The sequence below is a fragment of the Dermatophagoides pteronyssinus genome, unplaced genomic scaffold, assembly GCF_027571235.1.
Source record: "Dermatophagoides pteronyssinus isolate colony J.1.1.1.1 unplaced genomic scaffold, Derpt_VIB-CSIC_2022.12 sq0001, whole genome shotgun sequence".
NCBI lineage: Eukaryota > Metazoa > Arthropoda > Arachnida > Sarcoptiformes > Pyroglyphidae > Dermatophagoides > Dermatophagoides pteronyssinus.
Genome location: NW_027461525.1, coordinates 2,240,009 through 2,262,548, shown reverse-complemented (window position 1 = coordinate 2,262,548; position 22,540 = coordinate 2,240,009). Strand labels below are relative to the sequence as shown.

The 22,540-nt window shown below is 28.8% G+C and overlaps 2 protein-coding genes across 2 annotated transcripts; one reads left to right on the top strand and one right to left on the bottom strand.

Annotated features, from left to right (window-relative positions):
- Window positions 1-1,844: 1,844 nt before the first annotated feature.
- Window positions 1,845-4,651, top strand: LOC113793500 (ABC transporter G family member 20-like). The gene is made up of 3 exons (XM_027343548.2): window positions 1,845-2,553; window positions 2,613-3,375; window positions 3,430-4,651. The coding sequence occupies exons 1-3, from the start codon at window positions 2,216-2,218 to the stop codon at window positions 4,444-4,446; spliced, it is 2,118 nt and encodes a 705-aa protein (XP_027199349.2). The 5' UTR covers window positions 1,845-2,215; the 3' UTR covers window positions 4,447-4,651.
- Window positions 4,622-20,879, bottom strand: LOC113793531 (uncharacterized). The gene is made up of 5 exons (XM_075823580.1): window positions 19,976-20,879; window positions 15,500-18,227; window positions 6,443-7,403; window positions 5,337-6,358; window positions 4,622-5,275 (listed from the first exon to the last, which is right to left on the bottom strand). Exons 2-5 carry the CDS (start codon window positions 18,093-18,095, stop codon window positions 4,962-4,964), a joined length of 4,893 nt encoding a protein of 1,630 aa, XP_075679695.1. The 5' UTR covers window positions 18,096-18,227; window positions 19,976-20,879; the 3' UTR covers window positions 4,622-4,961.
- Window positions 20,880-22,540: the final 1,661 nt, after the last annotated feature.

Genomic DNA, 22,540 nt, shown 5'->3' with positions numbered 1-22,540 from the left:
GATTTTTGTTGTTGTTAAAATGTTTGTCTGCTTATACAGATCTGAAACTTGTTTTCATTTTCAAAATAAAAACAAGTGTGGGGAATTTACGTACAAATGTTCCAAGTTTTCATTCTTTCTCTTCCAATAATAAATATTGAAATCAATGGTTTAGTGTTACACTTTTTTTTTATTCGTGCTCTCACAAAATAGGTCAACCATCGCTTTATTGGTTCAAACATCTTTCATTATTCGCGCTAAAAAAATCATATTGATAGTACATATGCACAAATAGAAAGGAGATAGTATGAACGATAAACAAAAAAAAAGTGATCGAAAAAATATAGAAAAATTTGAAAAGAGAAAGATATTACACATTTTAAGACCGATGGAATGGAAATAATGGAAAGAGATTTGAATTTTCGTATTTGATTTTTTTTTCTGTTCGTTGTCGCGCATTCACACACAAATACTAGCCGAAAAAAAACAATTTTCAAGTGCGCTAGCTATTCGATTGGACCGCAATAATTTTGTGGTCGATGTTTAATCATTCGATGATGTTCGATTCATACATATTATCTATCGGCATTGCATTTACCTTTATAAATATGATATACAGACAGAAACAGACAAACACACATCTATAGACTGTACAACCTCAATGGTTAAAGTTGTCAACTTTTTTTTTGCTTTCTGCAAATCCTGAAGATTTTAATTTTTTGTTTTTGTTCTTCTTCACCATCTATAAATTCACCATCATCTACTTCAAAGTTCTTCATCATCATTAATTTGTTTTTTATGTTCTTGTTTTATTCATTCGTACTCCTTTTTTTTCTTGTTGTTCATTATCATTGTCATATATGTGAACAGAACGAAAAAAAAATGAATTTCTCTTTTGATTTCAGTTATCCTGTATTTCATTAGACCAAAAAGTTTTTTCCCTTTCTTAGGTTTATGTATGTGTGCTATACCTATGGGTGAAAGTTGAATATTTATTTGATCGACCTATTTCTTCATTTTCTATTTCAACAACAACAACAACAAAAAAAATCATCGTTACTGATCAATTACTGAATAAGGAACAACAATAAACGTGTGTGTATCCAATAAATTTGAGCTTATTGTGTTGGAACAAACAAAACAAAACAAAAAAATTCATTGCCTCATTGAATACTGTAAACATTTTTTTTTGGATTGGTTTCGAATGATTGAATGATAAAGAGAAATAAAAAAGAAAGAGAGACAAACAAAGAAAGAAATTTGACATCCTTGATTCATAAAAGAAAACTAATAAGAGACGAATGACCATTTTATTGATAATATCATCATCATCGCCTTAACACAGGCAAAACTTTTCTCTTTTCTCTAATTGATCATCAATCGCATTAGTTGTTGTTGTTAAAAATTCTACACACTTTTTTCGTCGTCCTAATTTAATACTACCATTAAAAACAAAAAATATTTCAATATAGGATGACATTGAATTTTTTGGAAATATAATTATAATTACCGGCCATCAATATTATTTATTTATTATTTCACCACAATCACCATTATCAATCAAAACAACAACAGCAACAACCAGTAGTTGAATGAATGAACATCGATTTGATTCAATCGATCCATGTTCATTTCCATTTATAAATTTACAAACGTTTTGCATCATATTTAACTATATAGTCATATTGACTGAATGAATTTTCCATTAGATGAATTGCCACACTGAATTTTTTTTTTAAATTAATTTTTTCATTTATTGGTTTTTATGTTTGTGTAAATGTATAGCTTAAAAAATGTAGTTTATCAAGAAGTGATCAATTTCTTAAATTTTTATGTATAATACTTCCTCAATATTATTTTCAAAATACTTCAATTAAACCTAATATAAGTGTCTACCTGTGTTTTGTGTATGTGTTAATGTGATTTAATGTATTTATAAAATTTCAAGCTAATTTTAAATAAAAATTCTCTCATCTTTTGTTTTGTAATTTAATTAATTATGATGAAAAGATTACTGAAACAATCAATCGATTTAGATTGCCATTAAGATATGACAATTTTTTTTCACTTATTGAATTTATAGTCAAAATATGGTATAAATAAAACAATCAAAAAGTGATTTTTGTTTAAATTTACAACAAAAAATTTTTTCTTTTTCGAACAAATTCAATCATCAAAAAGTTATTCGAAATTATCTCATCACATTCTTTCTGTCAAAATCAATTTGAAAATAAAAATGTCTGCCACAGATGCGGTCTATATTCGTAATGTCAACTTTAGCTATGGAAATAATCAAATTCTGCGCAATTTTTGTGCTCGAATTCCATATGGACAAATCTATGCATTATTGGGTCCAAGCGGAGGGGGGAAAACCACATTACTCAAATTAATATTGGGACGATTGAAAATGCAACAAGGTACAATCAGTGTGCTCGGTATGACACCTGGTGAAGCAAATTCAACAATCAGCTTTATGCCTCAGGAAGTTGGCTTGTGTGACAATCTAACCATTAATCAAACGTTAAAATATTTCAAATTAATATATCGTATTTCAAATGAAGAATTTTACGCCAGGTATAAGTATTAATTTTGAATTTATTCCATTTAATTTTATTAATATTTAATCATCAAAGACGCAAAGAATTGACTACATTGACCAATCTGCCAAATGGAAACATGCTGGTTCGTGAACTTTCTGGTGGAACTAAAAGACGATTATCTATTGCCGTTTCGTTGATCAATAGTCCAAACCTGGTCATATTAGATGAACCTACAGTCGGTATAGATGCATTGCTTCGAAATCAGATTTGGGATTATTTGGTATCAAAGGCAGCTGAAGGAATGACCATGATTATTGTTACCCATTATATTGAAGAAGCTGTCAATGCTGGCCGTGTTGGTTTGATGCGAAACGGTGCATTATTGGCCGAAGATAATCCACAAAGATTGATGTCCATTCATGGCGAAGCAAATCTTGAAGCTGTTTTTCTTAAACTCTGTTGTTATGAGGACAAGGGCCTTAATTTATCCACTTCAGATCTACAAAATCAATCATATCAAAATCAAAAAACAACTAAAATCAATCCATATTTTTGTCCTCATCATTATTCAATAGCTAATCATCATCATAATCCTGACGAAATATTTATCATACCAAATAAATTCGACAAAAATTTCGAATGTTCAGTTAGTAATTGTTCATCACTATCATCAACTCCATCTTGGAGAACATTATTCAATACAAGTTTATTGACAATCAAATTATGGATATTATTGACATTGATATATCGTAATTTAAACAAATTCGCATGCTCTTATTTTTCAATCATCATTGTCTTGTTGCCGGCAACTCAGGCATTGATATTCTGCCTGGCCGTCAGTAAAGATATTACATTGGTAAGTTTTCAGAATAACATTTGAATTATTATTTATATTATGGTTGCATTATAGATACCAGCAGCTGTTTATAACGAAGAACCGAATCCTGGATATGGAAAATTATTTATCGATGCAATGAAATCTGTTCGAGGTCATCTAATTCAACCTAAATTTTATAATTCATTAGAAGAGGCAACAAATACAATTCAAAGACGTGAAGCAATCGGTGCAATTTGGATATCGGAAAATTACACCGACGCAATCGATATAAGAATTGAAGACGGATTATCCGCCGATAATGAAACTATCGAAGATTCAACTATTCGAATTTTCATTGATAATTCATATTATATTCTCAGTATTGAATTCTACACTACATTGTTGCAATCTTTTGGGGACTTTTCACGTCAATTATTTCATTCAAAATATATGGACTTATTAGAGGTGCCGATTAAAATGGAAAAAACTGCTTTATCTGAAGATTATCGTTTCAAAGATTATTTTATGCCCGGTTATTTTCTTTTGTTTTTGTATATATCACAAATCACTATCGCATCATTGACATTGAACAAAGAACGTAAAGATGGCCTATTTGAACGATCACTTATTGCTGGTGTATCACATGAGCTTGTTTTTTTCTCACACATCATCACCAGTCTTGTCATTTCAATTGTTCAGCTATGGTTTCTTGATATTATCGCATTTGCATTATTCGACAATCCAAGTAATTCAAGTTATTGGCTTAAATTTAGTCTATTATTATTGGAAAGTTTAAATGCAATGTCATTGGGATTCGTTATTTCATCATCAATCAATTCGGAAATTTCCTGTCTGGTATTGGTATGGTTTATAACTATTCCTCAATGTCTTTCAGCTGGTGTATTATGGCCATTAGAATCATTATCTCAACCATTCAATTATCTATTCTATTTATGGCCATTAAGCATACCGGTAAAAACAATTCGTCATATAATGCTTCAGGGTTGGGATCTATCTAATATTCATGTACAATATGGTTTTCTTTCGATTGGTATACCTATGATTTTATTTTTCTATATCGCATTGATCATTTTCAAACGAAAACAATAATGCTATCTACTTTAACAATTTCTTTCTTTTTTTTTTGATTATTCTTTTCTTGACGATATATACACTTTTTGATAAAAAAATCATTCAAATTAATTTATCAAGAAAAATGTTACATAAATCATCAGGTGAAGAGATATTCTAATTTCGCCGACAAAAAAAAGTTGACCACTGTATATACAAATAAAATACTTCCGTTTATATCAAATTTCGATTTTGAGGATATAATCATTAAACATTGGTTGTATGAAAAAAAAGAATGAATAGATGAAAGATTTGTTATTTAAAAAACATGTTCCGTGTGTGTATCATGTGCGTATGTGTATCTTTCTTTTTAGCCAAATAATCATGGCTTTTATATTCAATAATGATCATAATGAATGAGTGAATGAATGAATGAATAGATTATTGAATGAAAATCTTCCTAAACTTAAGACATTTTTTTTTGTTGTCACAATTCATGTATATTTTGACTAGATGAATGTTTTCATGAAAAAAATGCTAAATCAGGAAGCCAATTAATTCATTTGATCATCAAAATCCTGAAGATAGGCTTGAGCTCCAGTAAAGATTACATCCATCCATATACGCATCAATTCCGGAGTATATGTAGAAAGGATGAATTTTCGATTAAATGTAGCAGTAGAAACGACAAATACACGACGGGTGCCATCCGGTTTAGTCGGATTAGTTAGAGCTCCTGGTGATCCATGTTTGCCATTGTGATTAGAAGATGAATTTTGATCTGTTCCAGAATTTGATAGAAATTTTTTCATATTTATACGAGTATGGTCAACATAAACGTCTTGGATTTCATCGAAAAATACGCCACCTAAATAGAAAAAACGATTTAAGTATTATTTTTGATTGATTTGACATTCAATAATATTTACGTTTAGGATGTCTCATCTTTTCAAAATCTGATCGATCATGATAATAAACAAATACTTTACGCATACGATCAAAATGAAAGTATCGTTTTCGCCATTTGCCAACACCGCTTGTACAATGCTTATATAAATAACCGGAACAAGTGTATGGAGTCAACAGTAAATGATTAGTTACAATGGATGATGTCAAATCGTGGCCTAATGCATGCAAATGAGTGATTAGATTGATTTTTTGATTGGGCGCTGGCATGTATAATGTTAATGGTCGTTGGCTGCCACCAACTGTTGTGCTACTATTGGCTGAAATGGCCGAATTTCTTTTCCGTAGTACAGGAGGCTGATCACTATGCGTTGATAATTCTTCTTGTGATTGGAGATTCGATGTTGATTCAATATTATGACCAGCGGGAAACCGTGCAGAACGTTGCCTTAAAACAATAGAATCGCTTTCAGAATCTGTAGCTGTTGTTGTTGATTCAAGCATTTCATTACTGATACTCGATGCATTCATAATGTTTTGTTTATCACCTATAGTGTTTAAATTATTTTGTTTGTCAAAATCTAGTTTTTGATATACTGATTTCAACATTAACATGTCGAAATTTCGTTGATAACCAAAATGTTTCATTCGACAATCATGAAGAAGTTCATTGTCATATTGACTTGTACGTCTTATCAATGAGGTATTCTGTTCTTTGGGTGATTTTATTTCATTCACAACGAAAGACTCTTGTTCTTTTTCACTGAGATCATTGACTTTTTCCAGACGTGTTTCAATCGATTCATGTAGTAAATCATCCAAACTTCTAACCAAATCATTTTTGCTGACATTTTCATTGTTTGTAGTCGCTATGTTCAACTCAATAGCTGCCTCGTTATTAACAGAACCATCATCCGAATCATCGCTAAGATCTATTTCATGATTTTGTTCAATCGAATCGTCTTTCGAATCACTTTCATCATTTTCCGATTCAGCTAATGGTGCCAATGAAGGTGACTTAGATTTCAACAACGAGTTGATATTGCTAGGTGGGATAGAAAAGAAAAAAAGATATTATCATAAAAAATTGATTAATTAAAAGGGCAAAGTAATAGAAAAGATTGCATACTTTTGCACTTCTTGCTGAGCTTGATTCAATTGGCATTGTTCATTTAAATAAGACGAATTCGATGCCGTAGTTGTTGTGGCCATTGTTGCTGTATCAAAGTTGTCCGTTATTTTTTCGACAGTAATCGACTGTTCTAATTTGTCTTTAAAATTTTGTATTTGTTTTTGAACAAGCTGAAGACATTTACGTAGTTCGGACAATTTAATTTCTCGTTCGATACGTTGAAATTCTAATAGCTCTTCATCCACATCTTCATCATCTGTTTGTTTGTTTTGTGAGTCGGTAGTTTTAGTTGGTTGTTGTTCTAGCTCAGATTGTTCAGATTCTAATTCGAATATTTCTTTCAGCAATAATAATTCTTCCTGTTCCAATGAATTCAGATGTTGTGAATGGTTACCGTTGAGAAAACGTTCCACTTGATGAACATCATCAGGGTTGGTTGAATTGGGAAACAAAGGTGAAATGGTTCGACTTGATTTGAACGATAGGCTTGGTGATTTTCGTGAATCTTGATGCTGTTGTTGTTGTTGATGATGACTAACAAGTTGATTATGATGATTAAAATGATGTTGATGGTGTGAATGTGATGAATAATTTCGATTATGATGATGATGATAATGGCAATTATTATTACTATCATCAACAACGGTCAATTTTTTCGATTCATTTATACGTAGATGGTGATCATCATCGTCATCATCAATGTCTTCATCATCATCTAACACGGCAGGATTTTCAATACCTTCGTCTGATGAGCTATTATCACTGGAACCAGTTGGACTTGTTTCATCGGCAACAACAACTTCTTCTTCGACTACAACCAGAACACTATTCGGATTTGAATCGACTGCAACACCGTTATCAGGACACTTAATTTTATTATGTTTAGTGATTATTTTAGCCGATAGCGATGATTTTGATTCATTATGTACATGTTCATCCTTGGCAATGGCATTCGAATCTGAATGAAAAAAAAACAAAAAATTAATATTGTAAAAAATAATGATAGACGAATAGATCGAAACGGTCGAAAATAAATAAATAAAACCGACCCATTGTATCGTGAACACTAGAGATAAAATTCTAAACAAAATTTAATTCAAATATCATCAACAGGCGAATGGAAAATAAATTCAACAACTAATAGCAATGAAGTGATGAATTAATCATGTTTGTATTTCATTTAAGAAAAAATCATCCCAAAAGATCATCTCACATTCTCATAGCACATGCAAAACAGAAAACATCATCAAATTACTGTTTGTATATAGTTTTTTGGATTTCATCCAAATTGACAAGTCGACAACCCAAATAAATGGATGATGTTCATGAAGATTTTCCATCGTTTAATGAATAAACTAAAATTTGATTCTGATGATAGCCATAGTAGTAATTAGAAGTTTAATATTTATTTTTAGCTTCTATGATTCTTTCGTTTACAGATGTAAAAACATAAAAATATGTACGATAGGTCATTATTGAATTCACAAACACAGACATCAGCAACCCAACAAGGATTTTTATGAATCAAAAAATTCACTTTTAATTTATATATAAAAATCATTCATTCTGGTTGATACAATGTGTGATGATGATGAACTTTATGGATCGAACTTGGACTTTTGAAAGACAAAATATCATAATGATAGTTTCTTTCGAATCAAAATCTGTAACTCTTTTCATGATGTTCCAACAAATAACTTTCTCTTTAAGTACGAAAAAGTGTTTATTCTCTTTTTATTTTTGTTGTTGTTTATATTGTCTCTTTTTTACCAACTTCATCATCTATTTCCCTGTAGATTTTTTAATTTCATCTACGTTTGCTAATATCATGCATATCGACTAGGATCGATTGTTTTGTAAATGGATTGATGGTAGTGGCCGGAGATATGGAAGCGAAAAAAACGACAAATGAAAACTTGTTTTTTTAATACAAATTTTTCATTGATGAAAATTGCCGCGTGCGTGTTGATTACTATTCATCTTCATTGCCATTACCTGTCTTTGAACATCATATATGCATTACAACACATAGTTCTCGAACGAATACACAAAAAAAACAACATAAAATTTTATCTATTTTCTTCAAAGGAATGGAAATTATTGCTCCAGAGGAAACAAGTATACAAGAGACACATACCGAAACGAATGGTGAAAAAAATGAAATTTCAAATTAATTTCAATCTAAACAATAATAATATTCCCGAAGTTGTTATGATGACGACGTTGTTGCTCTGTAATAAATAAATGATGGTCGCATAGACCATGGAAATTACAACCATTGACAACAGTCATCATCATCATCAGTATGCACATCATTATTTGTCAATCTGTTCCTGTTTGCCATGATTGAATCGATAATATCTCCGAGGCATCATCATCATCATTATCATGATTATTATTATGGTAATTGATAAAATAGTAATGAATTTCTAAAAAATCGGATTCCATTCTACTAAAATCCTAGAAACTAATGAAGGATATTTTCAACATTCAATGATAGATCAATAAATTCTGTTGTAATTCAGTAAATTTTTCGCAATACTTGTTAAAATCGGAAAGAAATTTCATTTTTTTTTTCGATAAGTTTGACAAACTAGAAAAAAATTTCAAACACAAATTGCCATATATAGAAATAATTCAATAAATCAAATCAATATTGTCATCATCATGCAGGTGTCAAGGTTGACAAAAAGAAAAAAAAATTATAAAATTCAATCATTCGAAATCGATAAAAAAATGAGGAAAAAATTGAAATGAAAAAATATTTCATCATCAACATTGACGTATATGGAAATTGAAATGCATCAATAGATTGAATAATGAAAACCGTTTTCATATAACCAATCTGATTGTTTAAGATTTAATTAGTTGTTCATTTAGATATTAAGACAATCCTATATTTTGGCCAAATATTTTATAACGACGAAGACAGCAACAAAAAATAAATAAACAAAATTGAAATAAAAATAAAAGCTATTTGATAATTTAATGATGATGATAATTTATAATGAAAAATGATATCTTTTTTTCAATAATATTTTCGATGTAATAGTATACTGAGATTTTCTTTCATTTATCCTACTCATCATTATCATTCAATAATTCATAATGTATCATAATATGATAAAATACGATTTGTGTTTTTTTTTGTTTTGTTTTCATCGTACAAACATAAAAGCATATACGGATATAAAAACAAAACAAGAGAAAAAAAGGAGACAATATTTAGGTCATTATATTTTGAAAAGAATAAGCGGTGGTAAAGTTTTTTTTTAAAATGACAAAAAAATGAATAAATAAAAAGCCACAATATTTAGCAATTTAAATAAACAGTGATAAAAAACGAAAAACGGCTAGTCAAAAAAAAACATTATCAAAATCCAAAAAAAATATCTTTTTCTATCTAACCATTTATATATTCATTCCCGAAAATGGACAGGAACATTAGTTATTTGACAATACCAACAACAACAACGAAAACAGACAAATAAAAACGTGCAAAAATTGATTTTATTTTCATCCATTTATCATTCATATTATGAATGAAATGAAAAAGAAATGGGCGCCACAACTCATCATCATCCACAAAAAAAAATCCGAATGACCATATACGACGACGAAATTGATGGAAATAAAAACGAAATTATTTTCAACAAGACATACATTTGAAACAATAAATCGATTTGGATCGAGTAAATAATCTAATCAAAAGGTCATATTTCTTATCAAATTTTGAATAAATTAATTTGAAATCAAATAATTTTTTTGTTTTTGTGATTCCAAAATTACGAAATTAAGCTTTTATTCGTATGAGATAATTATAAATGTAAATTTGACAATAATAAAAGCTTTTTGTAAATTGGTAATTAAAGTTGGTCTTTGTTTTTCTGTGGTTTTCTTGATTGATAGCCAATAATAAACATTGTCTAATTGCAAAATCTACATTCACAAACATAGAAATATATAATCATTACTGTTTCTTGGCTACCCGCAAAAGAAAAAAACAGGTGTATTTTACGCATGAATTGTTAAAAATTTCATCTAATCTATCAAAAAAAATGTTGATTTAAAATTTCATCAATTTTGTTCCTTTTTGAAAGATTTTTATTCATATAATATTCGTTTTGTTAAAACCTCAATGAAGAAAAAAATTGTCGTTTTTTTTCAACCAAAATGTTTAAGAAAAAAAAAAAATAAAAGAGAATAGAAAGTCAAAAAATATATTGAACAAATAATAGGTTATAATGCAACAGGTGAAGTATATGCTTGCATTCACGGAAGTAGCGAACAGAAACATATTGCACATTGTTTTTTTTTGTATTTGTTTTGTTTAGTAACGAATAAAACGAACTACAATAATGAATCGATTGTTTTTTATTATTATTGTTTCGGTCGAATAAATAGTAGGATGAACAAAATTAAATATCGATTAGATTTTTCTTTTCTTTTTTGTAAACTAAGAATTTCCAATTATCATAAATATTGAATAATTAAAATTTGGAAAAAAACGAATTGTTCTCAATCTGATCTCATCGGCAATCATCAAAAACAGTTACCATATGCGTGTGTTTTCTTTTTCTTGATTCAAAATTCCTGATTTGATGTTATGAATGAAAGATGGCTTTATCATCATTTTTTTGCAAATAAAATCATAAAATGAATGTAATTTGCATTCAAATTGAAAATTGAATGTAAAATATAAGCTAATGAAAATGTCGGCAATCTGTTCAACATCAATCTTCATTCGTTCAATTTTATTCAATTCAAAAAGTCAAACGACCGCCAAATTAACCGAAAACGGGATTTGAAATCATTATGCAAAGATTGAAGAGAAAGAAAGAGAGAGAGGAAACATTAAGTAAATCAATTTCATCATATTAGATTTAATGGCATAGAGTCAACATGACAAATATGTCCAAAATTGGTATGAATGCGAATGATGAGAGTGTTTGTGGTTCATTGTTATTAGGAAAAAAATACAATTTATGCTATCATCTTAAATGGTTGGATTATGATGATGGAATTAATATTTTTTTAAAAATTAATTCCAAATTATATATTGTGAAAATAGAGGATTTTTCTTTTCACAATATTTCGATTTAATACATTAAGGTCAGGGGTTAAATTTTAAAAAGTTTTTCAAGAAAAAATAAAGGAAATAAAAATTTTCTCACCAAAAATAAGATTTTTGTTGTTGATGAAATTAAACCGGAAGAGGAACAATAAAAATACAAAAGAAATTGTTCATCATCACCATTGACTTGTCAAAATTTATCAAATATTATCGATTCAATTCAATTAAATGAAATGATCTTTTGTTTTTTTTAGGAAAGAAAAGTCACATAAATGAAAGAACAAAAAAAATCTTTTGTTCTTTTTCACTCATCAAAAACGATGCTGGAGGTGAGATTTTCATTAACCATCATCATAATCATAACAAGAAAATAATCATTATCATCATCACACACATACAAATGATTGGAAATGTTAAAAATTTTAGAATGCACTCTATTCTAATAATTGTTTGCTTGTCATTCATATGAGAACGAAGGGAATAAAATATTTTTTGTTGGCGGAAAACAAAAATATCATTCTTCTTTACTATAGAATATTGATAGAATAACAACTTGATTATTGTATGGCAGGTCGACTAAAATTAGTTTCAAAGAAACAGTGAAAAACAAACAAAAGATCATAATATTTGTGAATATGATGGTATTAAAGAATATATGAACATCATAAACTCCAAACTATTCAAAGTGTTTGTTTTTTTTGGCATTTTTTTCATTTTCACAATAAACTGAATGAGATATATCAAGAATACACGAATGAATAAGATGAAAAAACAAATGAACAAGATAGACAAACAGATGTAACATCTTTTTGGCAATATTTTATGAAACAAAATATTTAAAAGTCAAGAAGAACAAAACAATGTAAACTTTTCGATACTTTTTATCCTGTTTTTTTTCAATTCAACAGCTTTTCAATGATTAAATAAACAGACGAAAATTTTGAATATAAAAAAGAGTCTATAAGTAAATATTAAATTGCTGGACAATGTTGATCAATTCATGATCAAATAAATATTTATTTATTTTGTTTACGAAATATTATTTTCTTTACCATTTTTCCCATCAAGGTGATCGATCCCGATTTAAAGAAAGTATAGAAAAAAATCATTATCGATCAATAGAAAAATTCATAATATTTCTGTACCACCTGTTGTTATTTCGTGCCGAAAAAAAACAAATTTAATAACATTTCTTTCGTAATTTTTTTTTGGAAAAAATGAATCAATCGAAAGTAATGACATCTGTCGTTATAAGATACAATGTTGATAAATGATTTGAAAAATTATACTGTTTTGTTTCATTCAAACAACAAACAAAATTGAACGGTAAACAAACGTGATATGGCCATAAATATTACTGAAGATAACTTTTTTTCATTTTCTTTTATTTCCAAAAACATCTCGACATATAATAAAAGAGAGAAAAAATCCGTTTCAACGATAATTGCACATGATGATAATAAAACGAAAACATAAATGGACAATCACCGAAAAAAACATGGAATTTTTTTTTGTTGTTGATAAGATAAAAAGATGATAACATTATTATTATGATTAAATTGGATAAAATACAATGACAAAATAGAGGGAAACATTATTATTATTATTATGACAAACGATTATAGTTTGAAATTGAATGTATACATTTCATTTTCGATCCAAGAATACAAAAATGACCCACAAACAAAATATCAAACCGAACAACAACAACAACAACAATAAAGTATATTAAATATACCTGATAACAAATAGCTACAGGTCACGACGAATAACAGACAAACAAACAACCAACCAAAAAAAAAAATTTTCATCAGTAATACAACAATTAGGTTATTGTATTATCATTATTATATATAGCTAACCATTCTATCTATTTATCTTTCTATAGACTAAACAAATTTTCATCATTTTCACAATCTACATCGAAAATTATGATTAGTTGTAATGATTATTGTCTATTAAATGTGTGTGTGTGTATGAAATAGACATGATAATAATAATGGATTTTTGTTGTTATTCAGGTACAAATAATAATAAAACTAGATCAATATATCTGTATATTGTTGTTGTTTGTCGTCGTCGTCATCGTAGCCGATGAACCTTGAGAAGACCTACCGAATAGATCAAACCATATGATGATCATCATCAGGTAATAGTAGTAGTAGTTGTTTTGGTTGTTTATATAGATATAATCGGATTATATTCACAGATTTATATAAATATATAAGAAGAATGCACGCAAATCGTGTTGATGATAAGATTGTGTGTGATTATTTATGATACCAGAAAAAAATTGGCCTACCATCATCATCAATAATAATAATATTACACCGTGATGAAATAAAGACTGGAGAAGAAAAAAATCTTTATCCTATTTATAAGTTTTTAGTGAACCTAGAAAAAAATGTAATCGACAACCAGATTTGTTTGTGATGAAGACAATATTTTAAAAAAAATCTGGTCAAACATCACACATATGAGGAATGGATTATGGCCGACCATCATTCAGATACCACTGTATATGATGATCATCAGCTTCAAAAACAAAACAAAAAAATCTTAATTGTTAATGAGATAAAATAGTCTTTATGATGTATAGAGTTGATTATTCAATTCAAACAAAAATTGATAATGAATGAAAGGAAGTTGTTCATATAGCTAATGTTTTTTTACTATTGAAAAACAAACAAATGATGAAAAAAACAGATTCCTTCAGATGTTTTGATTAACATATTGTAAAAGAAAAGGTTTTATTTGCAAATTTGTTCACAAAAAAATGCCGCCGATATAAATGATAATCTTAGTTCGGTTAGTGAAAAATAAACTGTAACAGCATCCTAAACAAACTAAAACAATCTTGTTATCAAAATCATCATTTATCAAAAAGCATTCATCTAATTGATAAATACAACATAAAGGAGGGAAAAAATTTAATCAACTCTTCTTCTTTTTTTCAATGTCTTATCATCATCATCATCATCATTCAAGCAATCATGAGAAAAAATTACACGGACTTTAATTATATAAAAAAAAAGAAGAAAATGAAATCAATTCATCTAATTATTTTGACCTCATCTCTAATGGAAACAATACACAAACTATCTCAATAACCGATGTGTATATGTGATCTAATTAATACAACGATTTGCCAAAACAAAAAACAAAATTTATGTTGTTCCAAAAATAGCCGCGAATTAATAATCGAGAAAACATCAAACAAACAAAAAAATTGTTGATTGAAATAACAAATTCAAAATAATATATCAATCAGAAATGATTGTTGTTTGATGAAATTTGTTTATATATTTTTGTTTTCGTTTTATAAAATGATCAAAGATTGTTCTCGTTTTGTTCTTGATGGTTGATGCTGTTATTTCACAATCAAAAGAAATAAATAAACAGAACAAAAAATTTAGTGATTAAAATAGAATCTTTTTTTTGTTGTTGTTTAAAAAAATTTGAATAATGATCTAATACAATTTTACCTACAAGATTATTAAACATTTTGAATATCAGATGCAACGTCATGATAAAAAAACATTCATGTATAATTGAAAGAAATCTCAATCATCAGACAAGGCTTATTGCACCTACACACAAATACATACACACGTTATTGAAATTTCAAATAAAGCCAAATCAAAAAACAAAGTTTCAACAATCATGATTTTGTTACGCGGTATATAATGCAAATCATTTATCATTTTGATGATTAGTAGAAAACAAGAAAAAAGTGGAGGATGATACGAATTTTGAGAAATTCAGAATTTCATTAGCAAGCATCTAAATCTATTCATACATTTTTTTTCTCTCATTAAAGGCTAGATTGAAAAGATACATCATCATTTTAGGTTGATGATGAGGTCAAGTGTATTGCAAAAAAAAATAATCAAAACTGAATTAATATCAAATGATTTTGGCAACGATCAATTGATTGGATTTATAAATCATAACAATTTTTTTATATTAATTCGACTTACCAGATAATTCATTCTTGACTTGTCGTTTGTTGGTCGATGACAGTGGTATCAAATTAGCAATTTTCGATAGATCAATGCCCAATAATTTATTGTTACAATTGTGCATTGTATCCTTACAATAGGAACTTGATGTATTCGGACAACAACAATGACAGCAACAATAACTTTGACATTTTTTGTTATCATTATCATCATTATGATTTTTGTTGTTATTCATCTTTTCAATTGATTTATTGTTATTTGATTCGGTTGATTGATCCTCCATGCTTTTTTGGTCTAAATTAGTTATTTGTGTTGTCGAAAATCGATTTGATGATTGTTGATGTTGCGTTTGAACAATCGATGTAGGTTTCGTGGCATTTACAATAGATGGTGAATCGGTAATTTGCGTAGATTGGTCGTTGATTTCATCATCATCTTTATTATAATAATCATTGATATTATTATCGATAGAAGAGGATATAGCATTTGTGGTATTAATCGTATCATTGGTCAAAATTTGATTATCACCACGTAAACCGTGGGATTCAAAATCTTTAATCAAAAATAATGAAGTGGATTTTTGTGTCGCATAGTTTTCATCAAAATTCTCACGATCACAACAAGTGTAATCATTCGAAAAAGAAATGACGTCGTTGATGTTGGTGTCGTCTTTTTTCTGATTATCGTTTAAAACTGTTGATAATTTAGGTGACAATTTGTTGAAGTTGATTTTTTCATCGTTGTCACTACAACTAATGCTGTTTGACAGACCAAAGGATTTATCTTCATTCAATGAAGCTGGCGTAGATAATATCGTTGCCGTAGTTGCTGTGTTAGGAGATAAAGTAGATGATAACAAAATTAGAGATACAGGCTTCGGTGGCGGTTTAGGTTTTAGTTTCGATTTAGGCTTTGTTGTCGATAATGGTGATGTTGATGAATATAATGGAAGTAACGGTAATTGAATAGCGACACGTTTGTCATTTTCGTTGATGTTGTTGTCACGATTTAAATTACTGAGTTGATCATTATTATGTATGATAGTATTATTTTCATTGTAATTATCTTCGTGATCATTACCATCATTATTGTACTGTTTCAATGAAGACGTCCGTAACAACGTCGTCGATGATGCAGAATGTGTGGAGGATTTTTCTTCGAATTTGGCAACCAACTTGGTAACAACTAAACGATTACTATTGTTAATAATGCCGTTGCCATTCGATGTTAGGACGTCATTATTGCTTTCACTGTTATTATTATTGATGGCCACAATATTGGCTGTGGTTATGGGTGCATTGATATTCGAATACTGTGAAATAGGAGGCAATGTAGGAGGTGTCGATGATTTTGTTGAATTCAGTTTAAATTCAACCGTTTTGTTTTCCAAATTGATTTGATGCTTTTTGCTTTGCCTATCATCATCATCATATTGTTGAATTTCCATAATGTTATGATCATCAATTAACACTTGGCATTTAACATTATGATCATCATAAACATGATTATTATCGTTATGATGATTAAGCCTAAGGTCATTGATCAATAATGATGGTGATTTTTTCGTATTTGCTTGCCGTTCATGAGGTTGAGGATTAATACTTTCGACCGTCAAGTTGTTATCACTAATAAGACCAGTTTCATCAATACCGGCTTTGGTCAATATTATTGAAGTATGCTGTTGTTCACTATGCATGATTGATTCGTTATTTTTATCAATTTCATGATTAGATTTTATTGTCGATGATTCGATGGAACGCCATTTATCATTTGTTTGATGTGAATAATTTTGATTTGAATGTTGAAAATATCTTATACAATCATCGCTACATCGACATTTTGGCGATTTATTACATGAAGATGATGAACAATGATATTTATCAACTGCTGATGATGATGGTGTTAGTAACAAATCATTCATCACAGAACCCGTATTATTTATATATGATGATGATTGTGCTAGATTTGGATTCTTTTGTAATGTTCGACAAAGTCGTATTATTTCTTCCAATTGAGCTGTTGCAGCATCTACTATAGAATCGGATGTATTGGGCTTATGATTTGAATTATGATCATTATTATTATGATAGTGGTGATGGTGATGATAATGTTGTTGTTGTGATAATCGCATATCTAAATGTATTCCATGATGTTGTTTATGATGATCTGATGTCTGGTTTAGATTATAATAATGGTGATTATGATGACAGACATCATTAATACCAGTATTTGAGCAACAAAAATTATTTTGAGCAGCTACTTTAGCCAATAATTTTTCGGGTAAAATCAATGTATCCGGTGTAGCTAAATATTGTGATATGTATTGTAATGATAATGCAGATGCTTGTGCAGAATGACCAACTAAATGTTGTTGATGATTGTTCGATGATAAACAATAACCCTGATTTTGATGATGAGAATTTTTACGGTATAAATTATTTCTAGCGATTGAACTCATTCGAGGTAATGAATTACGACGTTGACAAAGTATTGTAGATGGCCGTTGTAGCTGTTTGGATAAAGCTATTGTTAATGATGGTTGATGATGATCACCTATATTACAGCAATGATTGCTGTTGTTATTTAAATAAATCATTGATGTTGTCGTACTCATTGTAGATTCGATTTAATTTGACAATCAAAGTTAGTTGATTTATTGATTCATGTATCCAAGATATTTTTAACAACTTTGATGAATCATCAGCAACAACGGGTAAAAAATCGATTGTAGTTGATTGTGTGTAACCTGACAAATGAAATGTAAAAAAGAGAAAAAAAAAGAAATTTAAAATCCAATTAATCCAGTTGACTTTAATGGTCATAAATCTAGGTCAAATCATTGATATCAGGCAAGGTTTAAATAATTTTTTTTTGAGAAAAATCCTTTTTAATGTAGCATCATAATGATGATGATGATTGGTCATAATAATAATCATTGTCATTAAAATATCATCACTATGATGATGAGAATAAAAAAATTTAATAGTGAATCAAAGAAATTACCTATGACTTTTGTTCATAGTAAATTTAAAAAAAAAAATTATCAATGATAAAAATTTAACGAATGAAATTGAATAATTAGAATATTAAAAGAAAATTACAAGTACAACTGAATTGCAATCATATTGATACAATACATTTGTTGTATTATGTTACTTCATTATGTAACTTTATAAAAATCCGTTTGTGAGAAAAAAAAAGAGCTCAATTAAAATCAATTCAGAAAAAAACCTATAGCCTTATTTTTTCAACGATAATAACAACATAGCAACAGCAAACAAATCAAGGTAGACAATTAAACTTAATTAGACATCTTTAAGTTATCATGAGGTATTTTGTTTGTTTAGTATGAACATCTGGAGCTAAGAATAGTAGAATGATAGATTTACCATTCAAATTAATGTTTTATTATCAGGATTATAAATCTTTTTTTTTGTTGTTTTTTGTTGCTTCAATCATTGAAGCGATCACAGCTAACCCCTAAAACAGTGGTCGGTAAAAAACATACTTAATAATCGAAATATTTTCCTATAGGATATTATCTCTATCTTATTGTATGAATGAATTATATAATTATACATCTAATAAGATAGATAGAAAGAAAATTGAATTGACTTTTTTCCCATTAGTTGTTCAAACAATAATAACATTCAGGTTGACATTGATGTTAAAATAGTGTTCCGTTTTTCTTTTCGGTTCGGTGTTCCCAAACATGATAATAATCTTTTTTTTGTTGTTGTTGTTTTTTTTGTTGTTCCTTGTTCATTAGTGTGAGATCTGTGAGATTAGATTGATGATAAGCAGAAAAAAATAATTAGATAAAAATCTAAATTAAGCTTGAACAAAAACAAAAAAACTGACCAAATAATATCATTTGGTGGTTAATCATAATTTTTATCTTCAAAATAATCATCATTTTTAATAACGAGGATGTCTAGTGAGGGGAAAAAAGAGATCATATCAATGATGAATTATTTTTTTCCGGATATTGATCAATGTACATAAAATATTTCAAATAAATGATGTAATGTGATTGATAATAATTTGTGTATAAGTGAGATAGGGAGAATTGAAAAAGAAAAAGCGATTTCATTATGATTATTGAAAAAAAAGATGATTTCGTTTTTTAAGGATGGATTTTTTTTCCGAAAAAATCTACATCAAATGAAAGCATTCCAATTAAATATCATTCATTCATTGATCAATAGTAAAATGATAAAGATGCTATGAGGAAATAAATTCGAGCAAAATTATCAAAGATTAACAAACAAATCACATATATCAGGTTTCATATATAAGATTTGATTTGATTTTTGTGTTAATCAAAAAGAAAAATGATAACTGGCAAATATTATTCAACAAAATTAATTGGCCAAATGTATGAATGTGTTGATTAGATCGATCTTCAAAACAAATCATCAATTTTCCATGTATCATAACAAAATGAAATTAAAAGTTTTTTTTGTCAAAGATATTTTCGTAAATAGAACATACCTTGTTCGTAAATGTTAACAGAATTTATCATTTAAATCATTTTACGCATGATAAATATAAATCGTTAAATTTTTCGACATTCAATGAATGATTCATCCAATTAATCAGAGAAGGACAAAAAAAATCCGATGAACAAAATCGAGATCAAAAAATGAGTTTTTACTCAAAAATTTGGTATGGTGTTACGATTGATGATGATAATGTTGACCATTGATTGGTGATTGGTTAAAATTCAATTGGACACAACGAAAATCATTTCCATTGATTTGATAAACAAATCAAGACAGCATGAGATATATAACAAACGACGTCACAAAATGTCCAACACTCATATGAATACGATACAGACAAAAAAGCATGTTGTGGTTACAATGGATTATTATGGATTGGTTGAACAGTCGTCAGTTACTCAAAAATTGGAGAGAACTTGCTTCTGATGATGGAATACCAAAACATATACAAGAACACAATTGTTTTTCAACGGAAAAAACAACAACAATAACAAGTTGTCTTCGTAGTTGCTCGCAAATCAACCTTAACCAACAACAACAACAGCAACAACAAAAACAATGACAACCGAATGAAAGATTGTTTTTATTGGGCGGTTGCCTTTGCTTCTGTTATACAATTTATTTTACTTGGCATTTTTGGGGCCGTGGCCATTATCATTGTCACAAACACGCACACAGCACATAGCATCTAAATACAAACGTTGTTTTTAATGTAACATCACGTATTTGTTGGTTCGGGTCGTAGTGGCAATAGTTTGTTTTGGATGCTCAAATGGATCAGATGACATGTAGAATACAAAAATGGATTGGATTCAACTTTGACACGAAAGCAACTATATAGACTGTGATTGGCTTGATCATTCGAACTCGAATGAATTAACATTCGATTCTTTTATAAAATTGACAAAAAAAAATTTACGATAACGATTGAATGAATCATAAATAAAATAACAAGTTTAATGTCTAATGGAAGGAAAATTGTTTGCTTTCAAGGGTCAATTACAATTCACGGCGTGATAGAAACATAGAAAATCTTCGTCCGTATTCGACGATCAAATGAATGAACAATGAATGAAAAGAGTCCATGAAGAATCGAATCGATCATCCATCAAGTTTCACTGTACATGCTATCACAAACTAACCATAGGTTCTCTATCATTACTCAAATCTTTACATAATGAAAAAAAAACGATTTCTTGTTCTTCCACTTGTTGCACACACACACATCCAGAGCACCAAAACGAACTACTATGGCGTTGAACATTTATGATGATGGAATGATCAACTCTTCAACTATCATGTTTGGTCAGGCTCATCGTTGCTTTCTCTCTCTCTCTCCCTCTATCTCAGTGATTCTCAACCTTTTTGTTGTCGCGGCACAATTTTAGAATTTTTGAATATATAACAGTTGCATTTTCAGAATTTCGCGGCACACTAAAGTGCCGCGGCACACTGGTTGAGAATCACTGCTCTATCTCTTTCTTTCTATCTTTACCTTTTTTTTTTTGCTTGATCCGATTTTGTTCATCCGCCCCTTTTTTCAAACTTGGATGATCATAATATTTCGAACACAACAAAAGTTTTTTCGTTCCCATCTGCAAAAAAAAATAATAATTCTCGATAAAGGAAATGTTTTCATTTTTTAAATTTTAAGTAATAGCTAGTAATGTTTTTTTCACACCTGTATTTTATCAATGTATCAACAAAATTCGGGTAATTACACATTGAATGGACGAATAGTTGAATCAAAAAAAAAAATCGAATTCATTTTGTCCTTCTATTTCGACATTATACCTTTTTTTTCTCAACATGTTTTCTAATTTAACGAAAATAAACAAATATTTGCTATAAAACAAGCCCCGAAGGATTGTTTCACAAAACTAATATTTAAAAAAAAATGAAATTAAAATTAAAATTTAAGAAAAATGAAAAAAAATAACATTTTTCATCGTTTTTTTGACACCCATCATAATCATAGCTTTGATGATTATTTATTTATTTATTCATAAATCCATGTTCAATTTTGGAATTGATATTTTTATTTTGGCATAAAAGGACCGCGAATAATAAAATATTTTCCTAATCTGGGAGATTTTCTATTTTTTTTTGCTCATCATTGGCAATTGCCTGTTGAATTTAATTTAACTACAACATTACGGATACAGTTATATGGCAGATAGAAGCTGCAAACAAAAAATGTCAGTCAATCAAAAAATTGGAAGAAAAAAATTGTTTGTTTCTAGGATCCAAAGCAAACATCTTTTTTTTTGTTGTTTTCCTAGTCGAAATGAACAAGAAGCTAACCGATGAACATCAAATTTGAAGGAATTAATATTAAAAAAATCGGCACACACCATCACTATTTATGGTATGTTAGTTTTTTTCAAAAATCTTGGAATTCAAATATCTTGAAACATGTCGTATGTCAATCAATCAATCAATGAATCGATTGACTATTCGACAAGCTACATTATCATCATTCAATCCGATTCAAAATCGTCTCGATATGTGGTATTCAATTAGTGTTTAGCTTGTCTTGATCATTAATCGATGA